We start from the raw sequence: 22095 nt of genomic DNA, 5'->3' as shown, positions 1-22095 counted from the left end.
TGCACACATAATAGGTAACACACATTATATATTATATATATCCAAGATATATATATATATATATATATATATATATATGTGTGTGTGTGTGTGTGTGTGTGTGTGTGTGTATGTATATATATGAATATATTTATACCATCATCTTCTCTTTTTCGTTGTTGTTTTTTTGTTTTTTTCGAGACAGGGTTTCTCTGTATAGCCCTGGCTGTCCTGGAACTCACTTTGTAGACCAGGCTGGCCTCAAACTCAGAAATTCGCCAGTCTCTGCTTCCCAAGTGCTGGGACTAAAGGCATGCGCCGCCACCACCACCCGGCCTCATCATCTCGTCTTATGTTAAAGACCATTTCCATGGCACTATTTAAAATAAATTGGAGCAAAAGTGGAAAATGATCAGACTTTGATTTTGAGTTTTCAGTAACTGCCATTGTCACTATCAGTATAGAATATTTATTGACTAATTGATGTTTAATTCATTGGTTACAAATTATAAACATTTCTAGCTTGTCAGTAGAATTATCATCAAAAGAACCTAGTATACAAGTAACTATTACATAGTTTAATTAAAAAGTATTAATACTTTGTGATATTTTTTATACTTTGGGGATATCAAGGACAATTCTGATGCCTTATTTATTTCTCCAAAGTAAAAAAAAAAAAAAGGTAAACATCGATAATTAAGAAAAATCATTTGCTGATCTTGTATTAGGCACGAGCACACAACAAACACAACCAGAGGACAGGGAGATGTGAAGCTTACCCTCCTGATTGTAGTCTGTAGCATCAACTTACCTCTAGATTTATTTCTCCAATTACATATTAGCCTTTCTACTGCCATCACATGTCACACAGGGTTGCGTGGCAATTTCCTCACAGACAAAACATTCCATCATGGAGGGAAGCTCATTAAGACCTAGGATGATCTGAAAGGAGGTGAGTCATCCAATCCCTGCACGGAAGTTCACTGAACTCAGGAAACAAACAGCTCAAAGCTCCTGAAAGTCCTTGAAACTGACCAGCTTCATTGGGACTCTCCTTCCACAGTGATGTATAAGCAGAGAGGACTGCCAAGAGACACTCTCAGTCCAGGCTAGTGGCCCATAAGAGGCAAAGATCAGCCAAGCTGACTGGACGAGGCTCAGACAACCCATAGCTCAGTTGCCAGGGAAATATACTCTGCAACCTGCTGACCCGCTTGAAGCTGGGCAGCGTGCTCCAGTGCCTGGCTTTGAGTCGTTTCAGCTTCCAAGACCCCTCATGCCTATTCTTAAATGAAACTCCAATAAAACTCATTGTTTCACTAAGTTGGACCTCGGTGGTATCCTTTGCTTTGTCATTGGTTCTGAGACGAAAAGAGGCTTGTTCACATCTCTCCTCTAGTAGTTTCACACAGCTCCCACATGCTTGAGAAACGATTTTATTGAAAGTGCTACCAATCTTAGCCTTGATTTTCTTGTCTATTAAATTGGATTCTAGTTATATCACCTGACAAAGCTGCTGTAATGATCGGAAGAAATAATAACCATAAAGGATTTAGGGGCACACAGCAAATGGTACACAACTGATAAAAACTTACAAGTTTAGTTCTATTATTAAGTGGACTATTAAGTGGGCTGCAAGGGTACTCTCAATTCTTAAATGGTAATATGAGAGTTTTCTTTTGTCAGGCAGGGGTGGACAGCTACCTACAGCTTTGCTTGCCTTCATCTTCCACCCTTCTATCACAAGCAACATGTTAGAATCTTTGCTAATTGGCAGCCTTGTCCACACTTTACAGTGATGCAGTAGAGAAGGCAGCCTCAGATGCTGCCTCTATCCAGTATGTTTATACTTAAGGTAAAGTTTTTGCTTGTGGATTTCAGACTTTGTCCATGGCAGAAATGGACATGGGCCAGTTAAAGAGTGCAGATATAGGCCTGAAGGATTCACTGGATCCTGAGGACATTTAAGCATTCTAGAGATTGAAGTGGGTGTGAGGAGCAAGAAAGCTCAGCCTACAGCACTGCTTGGTCTTAGCTGACATCACTTCCCTGATCATACAGCAGAAATGTGTTGGCATTGTTTTATCCTGTCCAAAGGAAAGACAGGGACAAATAATTGGAACAGAGATGGAAGGAAAGGCCATCCAGAGACCACCCCACCTAGGGATCCATCCCATCTGTAGATACCAATCCCCTAACACTATTGCTGATGCCAAGAAGTGCTTGTTGACAGGAGCCTGGTATGGTTGTTCCCTAAGAGATTCTACCAGCACCTGACCAATACAGATGTAGATACTCACAGCCAACCATCAGACTGAGCCTGGAGACCCCAATAGAAGAGCTAGGGGAAGGACTGTAGGAGCTGAAGGAGATTGCAGCCCCATAAGAAGAACAATATCAACTAACTGAACCATCCAGAGCTCCCAGGGACTAAACCTCCAGCCATAGAGTATACATGGAGCTTCCAGGGCTCCAGATACATATGTAGCAGAGGATGGCCTTAGCTAACATCAATGGAAGGGGAGGGAGGCTTGATGTTCCAGCATAGGGGGTGCTAGTGGTGTGAGGTGAGAGTGGGTGAGTGGGTAGAGGGGGAGAAGGGGAGGGGGTAGAGGGGAGTGAGTTGGGGGAGGTCTGTGGAGTGGTAAGCAGGAAGGGGGATCTCATTTGAAATGTAAATGAATAAAATGATTAATTAAAAAAAAAGAGTTAGGATATCCCAGTGTCAAATTCCCAGTGAGGTTTCTCTTCTCTCCTTCTCCACTGGGCAGAGGGATTCTCTATATTAAGCATTTAAAATTTAACTCTACAAAGGAGGTATGATTGAGTTAGTAATGGGAAGAATAGAAGATAACATTTGATAGCTCAGGTAGGGCTGTGACAAGTGTGACACAGGTAGGTGGTCACATGTTTTCTCTTTGCTATGGCTTCTTGTGCCTCTGTCAACTGGAACCCACCAGACTCATTCAGATGTTCCCATGGCACCAACCAGCTAGTCCCCTTTCTCTGAGGAGAGTGAGTGACTCGGGCTTTGTGTGGAGGCTGAAATCTGTCTTCCTAGGTCTCATACACTCAAAAGAGAATGTTTTCCCTGTCCTCCATTAGGCAAGTCAAAATAATGAGCCTAGTCTGTTCTAAGCGAGCATCTGGGGTCTATAATGGTGCTTCAAGAGGGCATTTTCATTGTTGCTGTTCTGAGTCAGGATCTCAGTCTAAAGTTCAGGTTGACCTGGAACTACATATATGGCTCTATATATGACCTTAAACTCATGGTGATCCCTTGCTTCAGCCTCCTGAGTAATGAGATTCCAGAGTCACTAAACACTTGCTTGGTGTTTTCTCTTAAAAAACATGCAGTTTTTTTTTCAACAAGAAGCAACTATAAATGCTGGGCCTTAGTAGGGAAAGCTTACACAGCGTCTCCATCTACTGCCTGCATTTCTTGGAGGCTCTAGCTCTCTGCAAAGGTTGAGGAAGGTCAATGCTTCAGGACCCCAGGCTCAAGAAGCTAAGAGAAATCAGCATTGAAATTGTTCAGTTTTGGCATGGATTCTGTCACTAGGGAGAAGATTGAAGTAATAACAGCAAATGTTTATCTGCATGTAGACCAAGATGAAGTGTATCAGTACTTTGGGACATGCATCCACAGAGGACAACTGTGGTTTTCAGATATACCATGCTATTCTTAGCTTGTCTTTGCAAAGGTATCTCCATTTAATCATGTGCAACAAAAAAGGAGATGGTAAAAAACAACCAAGTTTTGTCAAAACATGGGAAATGGTCCAAGATTTGGTTAGCCATCAGTCTGTCCCTGGGGGTCCCATGACCCCATTAAAAATGTTGAATAAATAAAGACTAAAGCTCTCTTCCCAACATGAACTCTCATTTCAATAAGCCATTCCTATCACCTATTTTTGATAACTGGGTTAGCTACTATTCTCATTTTCAGTTTGTGAATTGTGTTTCTCTGACTCTATCCTGAAAATGCATATGAATTTTTAAATATCTCCTTGGCTGGCCAGTTTCTGGAAGGATGCTTCTGCAGGCAGACCCAATCACTCCTGCTATCTGGGTCAGAAGTTTGAGGAGGGAGCTTCTGAGTCACAGCTAATATCTTATAACATGTTGCTGTCCTGAATATAATTTGCAGCTCCTGGTGTAGATTTGAATCTGTTACATCTGTATCATTTTCCATGTTTAGGGCACTGAGCTTTCTCCATCTGAGTGTTTGAGGGAGTAGGAGGATTCCGGTAGCTGAGGGTCAGTTTTCCAGGGACATTGTATCTTCTGCTTTCATTATGCACACACTGTAGATCCTCAGATCTCAAGGAGCCTGAGCTTTTTTTGGTCTGGACAACCCTCATACAGCAATGACTCAGAGAGTATGTTGGCACATCAGAAAGGGAGATGATGTTGACAGTGTTGACTTTATCCAATGAGGCTCTCTTTTTCTTTGTCCTTTGGATGAAACAACTCTGCTTCATGGTTTCAGAAAGATTAGCTCATTCCTAGTGTCTGGGTACCCATATAACTACATTATCAGTAGGTATCTGAGAAGAATTACGTGATCTACCCATATGCTACATCTGCACATGCACACAGGTATATATGCACACATGTGTTTGTATATAACTCCAGTGAAGGACTTGCATTCGGAAAATATACAGAACTATAATCCAACAGAGCATACTATTCAACCTAATAAAGAACCTATACAACATTTGTATAGGTATATTAAGCAAGGAAGCATCCATATGCTTTTAAGGAAATATGATACTTATAATTCTTTTTCAAAATGAAAGTTATATAAGACATCACTATATCACCAATAACTAAAACTGATAAAAAGCTGGCTATATCAAATGTTGATTTGAATAGAGAGCATGGAGCTCTCTCAGCCTGCAGGAGGAAAGGGAAATTAGTATAATCACCTATGAGAACCACTGTGATTTATACACCAAAATGTTCTCTGCTGAGATATACACATATAATCTCTGAGAAAGGTAGAGCCTCCAATGCTATGTTCCTTTTCCATCCCCAAGGTTCTTGTCAAGTACAAGATGATGAGAACAGGCCACGACTGGAATAGATAAAGTCAACCCACCCCTTATCCCACTAGGAACGAGGGCCTCAGCATTGTCTGCACAAGCAATGTGCTTTCCTGCACCTCTGTGTGGTCATCTGCTCCTTGAAAGCTGATGAGACCAAGACCAAGCAAGCTGTTGATGCACTATTTAGGTAGTCTAGCTTATGATAGTCCTTCACCTATAGTAGGCAGTCCAGGATGAGCATTGTAGGGAGGATGAACATTTTTGCCCAGCCAGGCACCATTGGTGAACTTTCCGAGGTATATACCATTGGGCCACAGTCTTCTTCATGAACCTTCTGAATAGCAGCCATTTTGGCCCATGCACGTACCTCATAGATCATCCTTGTTAGTAAGTTTTTATTCTATACCATGTCTCAGTGAATTATTTTCAGTCTCCTGCAGCCTGTCTCACACGTAGGACTTAGCAATACTCTGAAAAATGGTCATCTCACATGAAGAACCAGATGTGTACATGTGGGGCTTCCTGAGACTGGGAACAGCCTAGATGTCAACTGTGGTGAAAGAGTGAAGGCCCTTGGAGGTCTTGGGACAGAATTTGCCTTTAATTGTTAGGAATGGAACACTATGCAAGGTTTGGGAAGTTGAAGAAGAGTAATGAAGGCATGCGTCAGAAGTTGCATCTTGTAGTGGTCGGTAGAGCTCACACAGGGATACCTAACAGTCTCTGAATATACAAGACTTGAGGTTACTCAGGTTTTGAAGTAGTTTATTGTTTTCTCACTAAACACGTTAGCATGAGTGAGATGACTTCACACTTGAATGAATACCTAGCCACTAATGCCGCAGCAGACCAGCCTCAGTCGGCCCCCCTCAATCCGTGGTAGAAATCAGGGTTCCAGTACAGGTGGGCAGGGAGTTGGCGAGGAATGACAAACAAATATGGACACAAGGGAGTGTGCTGTATCTGAATGCAATTTGTCAAAGTGAGCATCAGTCTTATATATTACAGAAAATAGAGAAGTTAAGTGATACATTTAGGCCATCCAAGGGACATTGAAGTTATCTGATGCAAAATGACTTTTACAACAAAACAGAAGAATGCATACTAAAAGCTAACAGGAACCAACTGGGATAAAATCAATGTTAATAGCTGGGATTCAAAATCAGTCCCACCAAACTTTATATGCCCCAGTACAGGGAAATGCCAGGGCCAAGAAGTGGGAGTGGGTGGGTAGGGGAGCAGGGCAGAGGTGGGGGATGGGGAGGAGGGTATAGGGGACTTTAAGGATAGCATTTGATATGTAAATGAAAAAATATCTAAAAAAAAAAAAAAAAAAGCAGTCCCACCCAAGGTAAGCTTAATCTTAGAAGCCAGGGGCAAGGGCTTCTTGCCCTTGCCATAGTTCCAATTCTAGTCTATTGTATAGTCCACCTCCCCGTTAGGCCATTGTAAATTCCTGTGTATGGGAGTGACTCAGCTATCTATAGTTCTAAGTATTTACTCTAGTTCCTTCTCAGACCACAACCTTCCTTCTTCCTAGGTCATTGTAAATTCCTGTGTATGGGTGTGACTCTGCGATCCAAGCCCAGGGTCAGCTCAAGCACTGCCTAGGATATTGGAACACTGGTGGAGGCTAATCTAACTTAGCCAAATGTCAAAATCAATCCTTAGAGGCTCTTATAATAAAACAGTATTGAGGAAAAGCATACAGATCCATTCACTGGTAAAGCAAGGACATTAAAGCAAAGACATTTTTGGAGCATTCGTTTTACAGGATGCCATGGTTCTAGGACACTAAGTTTCCGTGAACTTTTTGCCTCAGGACTACGTCCAGGTTTCTAGGCCTGTCACGCAAGTCACTACTGGAGCGGGTGCAGCACACTAACTGCGCTTGTTCTCTGTTTCACCCATGGAAATCCATATTTTTTACAAAGGCTTTCATTGCTTAATGTGCATCAATAGTGTGTTTATTTTTGAAAAGTATGTTAGAAGTGACTTTAGAGATTTGTATTTTCAACTGTGTATTTTACAGCAGAGAGATTTTGTTGCTGATTTGCTGTTTGGCTTGATTGAAAATGCCAGCTAATGAAACTATACCTGTCAAGATTTGAGGCTACCTTAGTTCTAAAATTAGGAAGTGTGAAGACAAAAAGCCTACTTTTAAAATTCCCTTTGAATTACTTACTGAGTACTAAAGTTAGTGTTGTTTGTAAAAATTACTAAATTATTAATTAACATACTGTTACTATAATCCTTTAACTTAAGCCTACATTACAACATTTATCTGAAGATATTTAATATTTATGTGTGAGTTTGTGTGTGTGTGTGAATGTCTATGTGTATGATTGTGTGTGTTTATGTGTGTGTGGATGTATATGTTTGTGTGTGTATGTGTGAGTGTGTATATGTGCATATGTGCGTATATATGTATGTGTGAGTGTGTGTATGTGTGAGTATATATGTTTGTGAGTGTGTGTATGTGTTAGTGTGTGTGTATATGTGTGAGTTTGTGTGAATATGTGTGAATGTTATGTGTGTGAGTGTATGTGTGTGTGTGTTTATATGTGTGTGTGTGTAAATATGCATGCATGTGGAGACCAGAAACCAATTTAGTTATAATTCCTCAGGTGCTGTCTTAGTTCTTGAAACAGAGTTTTGTGATAGTAGGCCCTGGAGCTCATGGATTAGGGTAGGATGGCTGGCTAGTGATCTGTAGAGATCTGCCTGTTTTCAGCCTCCTAACTCTGGAATGGCAAGTGCATACCACCATAGCTGGCATTTATCTATCTATCTATCTATCTATCTATCTATCTATCTATCTATCTATCTATCTATCTATCTATTTATAACATGGGTGCTAGAGCTTGAACTTAGGCCCTCATGAGACTATTCACTCCAAACTGAACAGTTATCATGCGAGAATAAAGAGGACATGAGTTATATTTGTTTTACGAGTAGGTTTTCTTTATTAGTCATATATAATCACACACTACATGCAAGAAATCACAATACAGCCCAAAATGTTTGTGGATTCTGGCACATCAACAGTCACACAGTGCAAAAGTTTACATATATATGTGTGTGTGTGTATATATATATATATATATATATATATATATATATATATATACATATATTTAAGTACAATATTATAAGCAGTCAAGTAGAAATGCTGCAAAAGAGAATTCAGCAATGCTCCTAATGCCCAACACTGATCTGTATAGGAGCCATTGTTATACATCAGATAATTTTTGGAAAAGCTTACATTTGACCATTTTATCCTACCTGGAAATGTGCATAAAGTATAAAATGATAGCTTAGTCTTCTCTGCAAGCAAGGGTGTTTATTTATGTAATAATTACATTATTGTAGGGCCAACGTATTCATGTAAACAAATAACCAACACACTAAAGAAGGTCTCTCAGGAGAAAATGCTGTGTGCCCTTGAGCATTCCTTTGTGAACCATCACAACAAACCACGTACTCATGTCTCTGGCAGGAGGACAGAGGAAAACCCAGGTTCCCAGGGAAATACTTTTGAAAGGGAAAGTTTGTGTGTGTGTGTGTGTGTGTGTGTGTGTGTGTGGTGCAGAGGTTGTTAAAAAACAATCCAGTTAGGCAGTGTGCAGTGCTCATGCTCCGCCTATGGATCTCACACACAGTTTTGGAAGATACTATTGCGGTTTCATTTACACGGATACAAAATCTGCAAAGTGTGACCTACGTCAGACTGCTCTTTCTGTGTGGGACCTTCTGGCACTTCCTGTAAATTAAGATGTTCTCCTGTCGCAGAAGCTGACCTCAAATGCTGGTCCTAGATTTGCATCAACCCCTGATTTTCAGGAAAGTGTTCAGTTCCAGTCTTTCTCATATCCCGGAATGAAAGGAAGAGTTGAACAGGTGGAAGGCTCGATGCTCTTTTTAGAGTAGACTCAACACTATGGTCCAAGGAAGGACCTTTCTCCTCCACTTTCGTAGCTGGAGAGATATGCAGCTCCCAGGCAATGATCTACTTAAAATATGTGTACTTAACTACATGAGATTCTAATCAGATTTATTATTATATTTAGATTTTTTTCTCTGCTGAAACAGTATAGACTATTTTTAAACACTGCCATTGGTTACCAGAATTTCAGATGTATGACGTGCATCTTATTTCTAGCGGTAATTGTCTTTGGATATCAAGAATGCATTATTAGTGTTATAAATAATTTAGTGACATGTAACACACTTGATGTTTAAACTCACACTTTTCCTTAAAGAAAAAAAAACTTGTTTATTTATTACATTTGATAGATGTTGTTAAACGTATTTTTAGAAAGCTCTATTTGCAAACTTATTTACTTATATTCCATGTAACATAATGAGATGAAAGCAAGACCACTTCATATTTTAAAGTATAACTATTAATTAGGGGGAAAGCCCAGGGAATGTATTGCCAAGTGGAAATTGTCATTTCATCCTTGGTTCCAATTAAATTAAAAAAAAAACACTACATACCTGTTTATATAGTCCTTTTGTATTGCTAGACATGTTCCTATATAAAGGCATATAGAATTCCATATAATAGCATTGATATCATTATTATGTCTATAAATTGCCACATAATAGGGATATATATATATTAATATTTCTAACTCAGTTCCGAGTTAAGCTAGTGAAACTATTTCATTAAATTAATGAGAATTGATATCACAATATTCACAAAACTATGTTCAAGGCTGACATTTTTATGGCAGGAATATTAAATTCTAAACAGGAACATTGGATTTTGTGAGATCAGACTCTAGAGTGTTGAATGCAACTAATAGCTCACACAGAGGTAACAGAGCGACTGAAATAAGAAAGGTCAGTTGCAAGCATATTCTACGATTTATTTTAAGTGTCTTTCCAGAGTAAACATAAAAACAAAACAAAACAAAACTGCATTTGCAGGCAACCTCTTGGTTCTGCAGCTTCAACTACAGCAATGAATTCCTGATATACTATATTGGGTGCTTTGTATTCTGACCACTATTGCCAAGTAATTCCCAAAGGTTCATGTGGTGGCGGTGGTGATGATGGTGATGATGATGGCGATGATGATGACGACTGATGATGATGATGATGAGGATGAGGAGGAGGAGGGGAGGAGGAAGTGATGATATCTGTGTGTGTGCCTGTGCATGTGTGTGCAAGTGTTGGAGAGTCTTGGCAATTTAAAGTATCCTGAAAATATGAAGAAAGACCCTGCTTGATAACAGATGACTCTACTAAACCAGTCATTAAAAAAATAACCAAAAAAATAAAATAATGACCCCCCCTCCCTCCACACACACAGGGATTGTGTTTCTGAGAGGCTACGACCCTCTCAGGTCCTGGGGGAAGACATAAAATGTTTGTGTTATCAGTCATCAAGTTTTGATGCTGTATATAGAATGATTGTTCCGACTGAATATGGTTATTTTTGAGAAATAAAACATGCAGCTAAGAGACTCATTGACATTTTAATTTTTTGTGATTGATCTTCTCAAATTGTACACTAAAATTCAAATTGTATTTCTCTGTGAAAATCTCCAACGTTCTATGATGTTGACATGAAGTTGTTATGTTTGAAAGATTATAAAAGACAGACCTAGGTCTCAGCTCCTACACTTTTTAATGTGTCAGAGTCAAACTGACTTTTGTTCATAAAGCCAATCTAATATTACTTTCCAATTTTTCCTATAGAGATGTCAGAATCTCATGCAAATTTGAGCCAGAAAGATCACTTCTCATTTAAAATTTATGTCAGAAATAGCCCAGCCATTCCCTGACAATTCCTACTTTCTAGATTCCTCCTTCCCCCTCAGTTCTGTAGACAGGCTCTTTTCTCCATGGTGTCTGTGGTTGCTGGCTTCCAGCTGTCTCCAAGAAACCAGGCCAGTTAGAAAATAGCCAGCAGGATGTTTCCTCTCTCTTCAGAATCAATAAGAAAATTGTAACCTAATTGATCTCTCAATTGTTCACTGGAAGCTTCAGTCTTGTCATGAGAGAATCAGAGCTTTAAAAGATACTCAAATTTTTATATGCACACCAATACACCATGCCATGCTGGAACAATGTGTGGTCTCACTGCCTAGATTTTACTGAAACCAGTTGTATTGAACATTATAGTGCATGGACTGTCCACCACTAGAATTTATTTTGTATAAATTTGGTTTATAGATTATTTAAAATATTTGATTAGAAGTACGGCATTCATTATAAATGTGACTAGGCATATGTCATCTGGATTAATGTCATTTCCATTTGGTTCCTTCAATAAATTGAAAGAGTTTATCAAAAACAACAACAACAACAAAACAATCAGAAACAACGTAGGAGGATGGCTCATGCTTGCAATCCTAGCATTCAGGAGTCCGAGGCAGAAGGATCACCAAGAGTTTAAGGTCAGTCTAGGATATACAGTGAATGTTAAAACAATCTGGGATACAGAATGAGACCCTATCTCAAAAAACAGAACAGAACAAACCAAACCAAACCAAACCAAACCAAAACAACAACAACAACAAAACAAATAAAACCTCTCCGAAATACAAAAACCACGAACAGAACCCAACAAACAAAATCTAAAGTCACTGATCGTTCTGGTTAACCTAGAATTTTCTTTTTTGCTCCAAGTCATGCTTAAGTTGAATGAATGAGTCATAGACACAGAGAAGATTCTGAGAACCCTTTTCTGTTTACTATCTGCAGTGCTGAGATTATAAATTCCCCCAAAATAACCAGTTACTTGGACCTAATTTATATAAATTCAGTAGCTTGCATGGAAAGAACCAGCTGGGTAGGAGGCCTATTGAGTTTCTCTATTCCCTTGAGAAATAAAGGCCCAGAATTTCCATAAAGCAAATGAGTTGTGAGTTAATACAGCCCTGATCAGTAACAGTTCCCCACTGAGCAAGAGTAGGGGCGAGCCTGGGGGCAGAAGGGAACAAATTGTGTCATAGCTAAACAGAGTAACAAGAGGCCTTGTTATGAATAAGAGGCCTTGTTATGTTCCCGTCTTTTTTGTATGGAACCCTGCAGCGGAAGGAACAGACATGGGCAATCAGGTTTGCCACTTGCAGAGATTCAGGAGAGCAAGAAGCAGCTAATTTGGTTTCTTGGTAAGTAGGATGGATATTGGACATTAAAAGCTAAATGGTTCAATAATCAAATGGATGGAGAACAGCCAGCCATTAGGTGACATAGAGAAGGGGAGTAGCCAGCCAAGAGCTCAGGCCTGTCTCAGTAGGAAGTGCTAACATGCACGTTAACCCATCTAGGACAGAAGGCAGAGGAGGGTCTGGTGCCTACTGTTCTAAGGAGAATGTATCTGCATAAAGACACACATTTCAGGCAGAAATGAAAGGCCCGGAAAACAACAAGAGATGAGCAATACGAAAAGCAATATATCCCTCCAATCAGAAAGCAAGTAAATGAAGAACAATAAACCACACTTTGAAGAAAGTAGGCAAATGAGGTTCAAGGATTCACAAACATTTAGCCATTTTGTACACATTCAACTGTCAGGTTGAGTCCTCAGATAAGATCCGCTCATTTTAAAACATGAAGGAAGTCTGATCCATAGCAAAGGCAAAGCCACATGTATAAGTCTAACAGAAAGAACAGAATTAACTACTACACCCCAGCACTGTGCTATAGAAAGAAAACCAATGCAAAGGGCATAGTCTTGTTTGAGGAGCATAGAGTTCTAGTGTGTCTCAAGATCTAGTAGGATCCACTGGCTCACCACTGCCTGGAGATCTTTGGATCATGTATTGAAGACTGGCCTCCTTTACAGAGCTTTCTTGCAGCCTGGAAGGACTAGATACTGAGTTTGAGACATGGTTGTTTGGCTGTCTCACCAAACATCGATGTTGCCACTTTCCAAGATTTACAAAGTATCTCAGCAAACCCCATGCCCATCTCCCAGGGGTAGCCAGACCTGGAAAGCATCAGACATTGGATTCAAGCATTGTGAGTATTAGGGTGCTTCTGCTGTCCTCAGAATGGAAAAAATTCCAGAGTCCTCTACTTTGACCTCTTGGAGAAATCACATTCCCAAAGGCAAGCAATTGTAACCTCTCTCTGGTATGTGTTAATTAAAATGGTTCTAACCTGCTTAGATTATCCAGTTTACTGCTGCTTTTCCAAGTAAGTGACTTTCAAGAGGCCTGCAAGGAAATGGAATGTCAGAGCCTGTTTTGAGACTCAGTTCTTTTTAAAAAATCAAATTGCAAGGTGGGAAGAAGGAACTCACAGACAGCATTTAAACACTCTTTCCTGAAAGTTATTTTTGGCTGCTAAATATTCCTATTATGGTTACATGTGACAGTGTTGAGAAAAGTGTACCCCCTCTCTCTAAAAGGGCATCTGTGCTCACTCTCTGAGATCACAAAAGAGATACACATTTCCTACTTAGAAGTTGCATATATTCTTGAGAACTTGCTGTTGTTGGAAGGATTTTAAGCAAATCTTAGATTTCACAAGCATAATTATGTTGTGAGAACCAAATTCTATTTGATTCAGAATACAACACTGGAGGGTGGCAAGTCACTGAAAGAAACAGACAACTTCGTGAGAAGGAATTCCCGTTACTACTCTTTTAAAACCAGAAATGATAAAGCATTCTTTGGAAGTTGTAAATATGTCTGTGTTTGTGTTGAAACCTACAGGATTTTTCTGGTTAACATTGAGTGGTTTTGATGAATGAAGGCATGGCATTGTGTTTGTATTATACTAACAAATTTTTTTTTTCTTCCTCTTGGTAAGTGTGATGGCACACACCTGTAAATACACACTTGGGTTGAAACGGGGAGATCCTAAGTTCAAGACCAGTTGGGGTTGCATAGTGAGTTGGAGGATAGCCTGGGCTATGAAATAGGAGCCTGTCTTGGGTAGAAGGAAAAATAAGAAAGGAAAAGAAAGAGGGTGGGGATTATCTGAAGCTGTAACCTGTCAGATAATATCCAATAAATAATCTATAAGATGGGAAACATTGGAGGTAAGTACAGTCATCCATGAAAGTAGTTAAGTGTATGCTGCTCCTATACCCTGGGCACATACTCTGAGAAAGAGCCAGTTTTCAGGGTTCTGCTCATTGCACATATAATATAGGCTTAATAACAGACTTTTTCAAATAACTTTGTACTTCCAATAACTTTATACTGTGACCTTCATTAAAATCTGCACTTATGGCTGAACTTAAATTTCACACAGAGAAAATTTCACACCGAGGATGGCGGGAAGAATATTGCCTTTTCCATCCGTGTCCAACCCATGACCCAAGAGCCCTGCCCACTTTATAGTCCCAGTTCTAAGCTTCAGGATCTGCATAGTTGTAACGTGTAACCCTAAAGTCCACCCATACTGGCCATGTTAACCAGGCCTACTCACCTGCTTACACTAGGAAATGCCATGGCCTTCCATACAATGTGCAAGAAGATGTTGACACCTGGGCTCACTTACTCCTTGGGCAGGGCCCATCCCATAATTCCTGGAACTTTTTAAGGCAATGGGGAGCAAAAAGTGTAGGGTGAAACTATTTCTAGTGACCATGAATAATCTCCAGCATAGATGTCACAAACTTGGGTCTTTCATGAGTTCCTGCCTTAAGTCTTAGTAGACAGAGACCTTAGGGATATTCTGTACACTTGTTCTCTGAGTCATCTCAAAAGAGGGGAAAGAGTGTTATCCCAGTGGTGGATATATATACACTGAAGTCCCCAAGCTACCTATAGTCATTGTTTTATTTTTCAACATTGATAATTCATATATAATAGAAAACATCCAGTACATGACAGTCTAAAGGAATTTAAAAAAAGTCTTTGTATCATTTGATCCTGATCATGACCCACGAGGGTTGCTATAATTATCTACCCTTTCAAGAAGACAGGAGCTAAGAAATCTTATATAGGTTGTTCAGAGCCATAAGTGAAATCAATACAAAAATAAACAAACAAAAAACCCAAAACTGTTGGAGATTGGTTCTAATGTTTTATCCAATTGAGAATCTACATGTCCAAAGGCTAAAGGGCTAATCGGGGACAAGGGTCCCCAACTGGTTTTTCATCGATCAATAAGGAAGATGCCGATGGCCAATGGTACGGGGTGGGACCCTTAGAGTTGCTCAGGCTAGGATGCAGAGAGGAACAGGAGTGAATCCCCGTGACTCAGGGAAGGATGGGACACAGGAGTGGCAGGAGATAGAGCCAACTAGCCATGTGAGAGTTCGGGAAAATGGCTCCAGTTGGGCCTGGTTTAGCAGGGAAGTTTTAGGAGTGTCCAGCCTTTGAGTTATCCAAGGCATTTAAAAATAAGCTAATGTGTGTCTTTCATTTGAGGATCCAAAGAGAGCTCCTGGGCATGAGCTATCTTCCGGGAGCACAAAGCAGCGACGCAAAAACTTACCAGCACACACAAAAAAACAAATGTTCAGATACTCATCTACTTGACCTTCAGTTTAAAGCTCTTTGGTGTCTCTTCTAAACTTGTCCTCAGTGTCATGAAATGAAGGCAGATCCAGAATATTGAAGCAAAGTGTTTAAAACAAAAGCATAACGCAATTTCTTCTGGGCCGTCTTTCTCTTCGTTGTAGAATTGCTCTTTCCTGGCTGAGTCCCATCTCCCTCCCTCTCTCCTTTCTAGAGATTGGTCAGGAGAGAACATGGCAGCAACATAATGGAGGCAGCACACAGGAAGCCGAGTATGGAGGACAGGCCACTGAGACTCGAACCCAGCAACACAGAGCTTCCGTAATTATGGCCGAACTTCAAATCCCCCCTTCACAACTATAACTCTTAATTCTTGGGCAGCCAAATTACAGATAGTAATGAGGAAGAAGGCACAGGTATAGTCAAAAGGAAGAACAACATCTTCATTTTCTTTAACGTTGGGTCACAATGGAAAATTACTCATTCGGGCTGAGGGCTCTCGCCTCTCTACAAGCCACTGAGTTGAGAGTTAGTTTTAGCACACAGACATTTGAAAGTGGCTTTCCATGAAAAAAATACTTGCAATGCCTTACTGGCTTTAGAATGTATTTTTTAAATGGACCGATTCAAGAACAAGAACTACGCACTCTATTTGTAGAGTCTAAGAGACTATATGGAAGAGACTAGTACATATATCACGTTTGTAGAAAAAAAAAACAAAAAAACAAACTTGGTCCAACTCCTACATCAAGGCCAAATTGTTTTCAGCCACACATCAATTAATTCATATGAGTAGTGGGACATTCCACAGAAGCAGAAAAAAAAAAAAAAAGGCCCTAAGAGCAGAAACAATTCCGTGTTCTTGAGCGAACTTGAGTTAGATACCATACCGGAAGCAAGAACATTCTTCCTCAATTCTTACATTTGGATATTTCCCATTCTCCCTAGTGAGTCCCATTTGCTTTGTCCATTTAAAAATTCTAAATCTTTTTAAGATTCCGGTTTTAATTATTTCTATCAGAAAATGGTACATATTGCCCATTTATTCTGGGATGTAATGCCTCAGAAATGGAGGTTATTAGAGGCATCATTGAAAGGAAACATTAAAACACTTATCTTAGAACTTTTTTTTCCCTCCTCTAATGGATACCTGGCTGGGTCCATGTAATTATAGCCAATCAGATCTGAGCCAGTAAATTCAGCTATCCTGACCTATGACAGCTGTCTTCTAGAAATACTGCCTTTCGATATCTGGAGTGTATTGGTGTCTGTTAGAGAGATGAAGGGACACACATTTTATCATTGTGTCTGCTGGCTGCTTGCAGTCCCTGGAACCATTGTTAGAGAACCAGAGACCTTCTTTTCTCCTCCCATCTCCATAGATGATGACAAAATTCATGTAATCAGTGCTGACAAAAGTTCGAAATTCACTCCTTTGCATGGGCCATCTGACTTGTCCATTCCTCCAGATCTAAAAATGGGAGACTGCCAAATCTCAACTGCGTGTCATGTCAAAAAAAAAAAAAAATTAGTCAGAGAAGACTTTTTTTAGAGAAGCTACACTGAAGATTGACATCATATCAAGGAAATCCTGATATGTAGCCAAGATTTAAAAAGACCAAGGTAAGGATTACGGCATTGCATAAATGCAAATCTTCAGGGAGAAAGGTTTGTGGTAATGTTAATATTTCATGTTCAAGTCACACTATAGGATTAAAAAACCCATCACATGTTTTTTCTTATATGGTTGAGTCTGTATTGTAATTATGTTTATCAGGTTCATATTTTAAAAGTTCTTAAACTTTCCTGGCACCCAAGAAAAACATCTGATCTTTGATGGTGCTGATTCAGAAGGCATCGGGGAAAATAATATACAAGAGAGCATGCAGTGTGGACAAATCACTGGAAAATGAAGAGAGCAAAATTCTTGGATTCCTGCTCAGAATGGTGGCATGATCAGCTTACTGGGTGACTCTGAGTTTGACCTTGTGAACACTTGGAGGACATGGAAAGAATTAGGAAGGATAGCCCCTCTCCCACCCTTTCAGTGTGAGAATCAATCATTCTGCAGTTGACACTGTGTTTTAAATCCCTTTCATTTTCAACAAGCAGTTAGGGAGGAAGATGTCTTCTTTCAAACAATACAAAACCAAGAAACGGAGGTGCCCCTGATGTCTTAACTAGACCATAACATAAAGGTGAAAGTTTTAATTTGGAAGCAACATATTCCCTCACATATTCCCTATGGAACTTTCCATAGAAGGTGACTGGGCTAGAGGTCAGAGGTAGCTTTTCCTTTATGCATCACTACAGTGAATTTAACAAGTGACATTTTTTTTTCCTTGATGAGATCATAAGTATTTCCTTGAAAGTAAAAATTCTACATAGGGAAGGGTCACCTTCTATGTTGATCACAATTCACATACCACAGAGTATTGTGGTCCACTGGATGTTTCTGATGATTCTGTACATGAGCTGGATTCAGTAGTGGCCTGCAGTCTCTTCCTTCTGAGTGCTTGACACAGTCTGAGTGTCTCTGATGTGTAGCATGAATAGCTAGAGAGGAATGACTTTGAATGTTGCAGGATCAGACGCTTTCCCAGGAAACCAGAGCCTTCCACAAACCCTGACAGCAACCCGATTCCAAGCAGATGACAGCCTCTAAGTTTAGCGAGGGTCTGGATGGCATGGGACCCAGTTAGGGCAATGGAGCAGTTTCTGCTTCCAGATTTTCTAGCTGAAAGAAGAGAAAGAGTGAAGAGAGTGAGTACTGAGGGCTCATCAGAGAACACATTGATGGCTGTCTTCTGAACATTGTCCTGTGTATCTTCATCTGCTTGCAGTTCCTGGAACCATTTTTAGAAAACCAGAGACCTTCTTTTCTCCTCCCATCTCCATAGATGATGACAAAATTCATGTAATCAGTGCTGACAAAAATTCAAAGTTCACTCCTTTGCATGGGCCATCTGACTTGTCCATTCCTCCAGATCTAAAAATGGGAGACTGTCAAATCTCAACCGCATGTCATGTCAAAAAAAAATTAGTCAGAGAAGACTTTTGTTAGGTACTCAGAATGTGGGTCATCATAAATATGTTTTTGTATATAATATTCACTAGAAAGATGAAAATTATTTTTTCTTTAGATAGAATTTTACTCAGTAGACCAAGGTGAGCTTAAATTTGAGATCCTCCTGCCTCAGCTTTTTTGAGCACTAAGATTGCAGAAATATGCCACCACAATAGGCCTTAGAAAATATATTTTAAATAAAATTCTTTCTCTTGCTTCATCCTTCCTGTCCAGCTAACTCGATAGTGACTAAACCAAAATATCAAAAAGAAACAGAACGAAAACAATTTCTTTTGCACCCAATTCTAAAAATTTCTTTCTGTTTTCCTCCCAAGTAGTGGGTATGGAGTAAATGCATCCCGTTAACCTCCCACTGTGAAGCGTGCCCACTGAGCAGTAACATGAATTCTGCCCAGGAATGTGGTGTGGCAGTTCTAAAATAAGCTAAGAGGATTAAGAGAATGGCATGTCTTACAATGAGGTCACTTGTTGCTCTTCTAGTTATTGAAACTAGTGAGATATGAAGGCATTTGCCTGATAAGAATAAAGGGTTCCAATATTTCCCCCACCCCCCTAAAATTAATGTAGTTGAGTAAGTTTCAAATGTCAGGAAAGGTCCAAGAATTGAATGGTACAAAAGATTCTTATTTATTGTCTGCAGAGGTTTACCCGCTAAGTTACCCCACTGGCTCTCTCTCCTTATCTCATTTCTCACACATAAATATGCACATGCATGTGTGCACACACACTCACACACACTGTATTTTACAACCGTTCAATGTCATGCCAGGTTGTATTTGCTGAACAAAGACCAGATCAGATTGATGTCATCATCAGGAGGAGCAGGCCATCATGGACCAGAAGTCGCTGAACAATCATGCTGATTGTGCCAGAATACAGCCTTCCCTAGAGCTGACAGTTCCTGTGATTTGTCACACCGGCAGCGGAGAGGCCAAGGGCAAGTACAAAGTTGACCACTATGTCACTGCTTGCTCTTGGAGGAGACTTGGTTATTGGTCCCTCATGTGCTGAGACTTTGGCTTTGGATCTGTGAACTGTGACAGAACCCACAATGTGTGTATATGCCATCTGGTCTTTGCATTACCCTGTGGGATTCATGGCTTAGAGGAAGCAGCTCCAGCATGCGCAAGGTCTGTGGTTTGCTACACGGCAATGAACTGAATCTTTTTATTTTCCTCCTACAATCTGTAGAGTTGGCGCAGGGATGCCACCTGCTTGCTTAGGCATCTCCTTTGGAGCCTTGTTACTTTTTGTTATTTTCTAAGAAGTTGGGATTCAGCACCTAGGTGGTATAGAATTCAGCATGTCAAGCTGGACAAGGAGCTTTTACCATGGAGAAAAGGCAGAAGTTCAAGCCTGCGCTCAGGCACATCTGGACATTTTCTGTGGCTGGTAGAAATGTGGTGTCTGAGGAGGCAATGGGTAACGTCGTCTGTCCTACCTCTAGATAAAAGCAAGTTGGGAGAAGGTATGGAGGCTGATGAGACACAGGTAAAATTTAACAAGTGTCCATAGTTGCCACCTGGGAGGACATACTGTGGATCCTGTCAGGGGAACCTAGACCTACATCACTATTAGAAACATATCTGCAGGGCAGCATGTCCCCAGAGAGAGAGTGTCATGGTACAAACTAGTAGTGGTAGGGAAAGGAAGGCAGGATAGAAATGCTTTGATTAGTAGGCTACATGCTGCGAGCTGTTGGTTGGCTTTCCATCATTTTGAGGATGGTCAGGCAAAGGTTATGCTTTTACGTGCCAACAGGGGTACACAGACCACTCACATGAGACCCTATATTTAAGGAGAGTGACTACTGTTACCAAGACAGATTCACCTTCCATTACAAGGATGACTATGGATGACTATTCTGGATTTCTGTTTTAGCCAGGACCTGTGACCAACATGAGAAGATTTCTCTGAGGCCAGGATTCCATGGAGAAGATTTTCAAGATGTGAATAATAATATTGCTCTCAGCGTACTCTGTGCTGAACAGAAAGACCTTTTCTCCCCAGGAGTATAACTACTAAGTTTATAAAATTGCCCTTCTCTCTGCCAAGTCAAAGCCTTCACATAACCATTCTTGCTGAGAGACCTTACACTGACAACATGCTTACTTTAGGGCCATAAGCTGCCCAGGAGAAAGGCACTACTCTTTAAGTCATGTGACACCCCTGGAATCCAATACAGAGGTCAGTATGGGAAAGACCAACTCCTTTCAAAAACGCCCGAGGAAAGGCAGTGATCCACACGAGGACTGGGATGACCAAAGAAGAGTTTACTTAGATAATCTCTAGCTCAGTCCAGACATCACGCCAGGAGGCCCATGCTCTGAAGAAAAGATGGCTCTCATGGGTGAAAGCCTTGCTTTTGTGGAACAAGTTCTTTTGTGGAGATCACCAAAAGAGCTAGGAAACGATGCTTGTCTGTCTTAGAGTAATTGCTCTTTTATAGCCTTTCTTGCCTGAACTTGGAAGATCAGAGGACTCATTCCATGAGTACAGTGGAGATAGGTGAGAGGGGTTGGGGATGAATATAAAATTTTATCCTTTTGCAATATGCTTGGTCACTAAGCACTAGGTTCTCTGGTGGGACTAGGGCTGTGTATTTAGTGAGATGGACTTTCAAGAGTACACTAGGATCTGGAGTAAGTGAAGCTAATTGGATCCCTTGCTAAGCACCACTGTCCCCTTTTCTACTGATAATTGACATGCTTGTTTTGTAAATGCATAAGATATTCAAGGCGTTTTGCAAAGAGATGACTGTAGGAGACGGGCAAGGAGGTCATAGCGCATCTTTGGGCTCTCTTCTGTGTTAAAAGGAACCAATCTAGAATTCTAGGAAGAGAAGAGGAAACCACAATCTTGCTGAATGGATCCAAACACAGCAAGACTAATGAAAAATGAAACATCTCAATATAATCACTCCATGTGGCCAGCGACAGAAAGCTAATGGGATTGGAGGCTTATAGTGGATGATTGCCAGCTGAATTCAGTTGATGTGATAGCATTGGCTGCTCCAGACTACAGCCTGCAGTTCTGGGCACTGTGAATGTAAATGGATCAACTAACTATGACAGCACTTGCTAGGCCATGTGGGACTTCTGTCTTAGTTACTGTTCTGTTGACCTGAAGAGACAACACAACCAAGGGAACTTATGAAAGAAAGTGTTTATCATGGGCTTGTTTATAGTTTCAGAGGATGAGTCTATCACCAGCATGGTAGGGAGCATGCTAACAGGCACATGGGCAGTGGAGCAGTAGGTAAGAGCTTAGGTCTGATCCTCAAGCAGGAAGCAGATGGGGGGGGGGAGGAGGGAGGGAGAGAAAGAGGGACAGAGAGAGAGGGAGAAAGACAGAGAGAGAGAAGTAGGGATGGTGGGAGAGAGAGAGAGGGAGGGATGGAGAGAGAGAGACAGAGAGAGAGAAGGAGGGGGAGGGGGGAGAGAGAGAGAGGGAGGGAGAGAGTGGGGAGGGAGAGAGAGAGGAAGGGAGAGAGTGGGGAGGGACAGAGAGAGGAAGGGAGAGAGAGGGAGGGAGAGAGAGA

At 40.6% G+C, this 22095-nt stretch overlaps 1 protein-coding gene across 4 annotated transcripts in view; it reads right to left on the bottom strand.

The window, feature by feature from the left end:
• The window catches only part of Oprm1 (opioid receptor mu 1), a 144826-nt gene that overhangs the window by 39504 nt on the left and 83227 nt on the right, over positions 1-22095 (bottom strand). For 3 of the 4 annotated variants that reach the window (XM_021174260.2, XM_021174259.2, XM_021174264.2), the window contains one exon: positions 17236-18203. The exons of the other annotated variant lie outside the window; for it this stretch is intronic. In XM_021174260.2, the coding sequence (XP_021029919.1) occupies positions 18165-18203 (39 nt within the window). In that variant the 3' untranslated portion in view covers positions 17236-18164. Of the gene's footprint in view, positions 1-17235; positions 18204-22095 lie in introns of those variants that run through there. 4 annotated transcript variants of the gene reach the window in all.

Source organism: Mus caroli, chromosome 10, assembly GCF_900094665.2.
Source record: "Mus caroli chromosome 10, CAROLI_EIJ_v1.1, whole genome shotgun sequence".
NCBI classification, from domain to species: Eukaryota; Metazoa; Chordata; class Mammalia; order Rodentia; family Muridae; genus Mus; species Mus caroli.
This window is presented reverse-complemented; position numbering and strand designations above follow the sequence as displayed.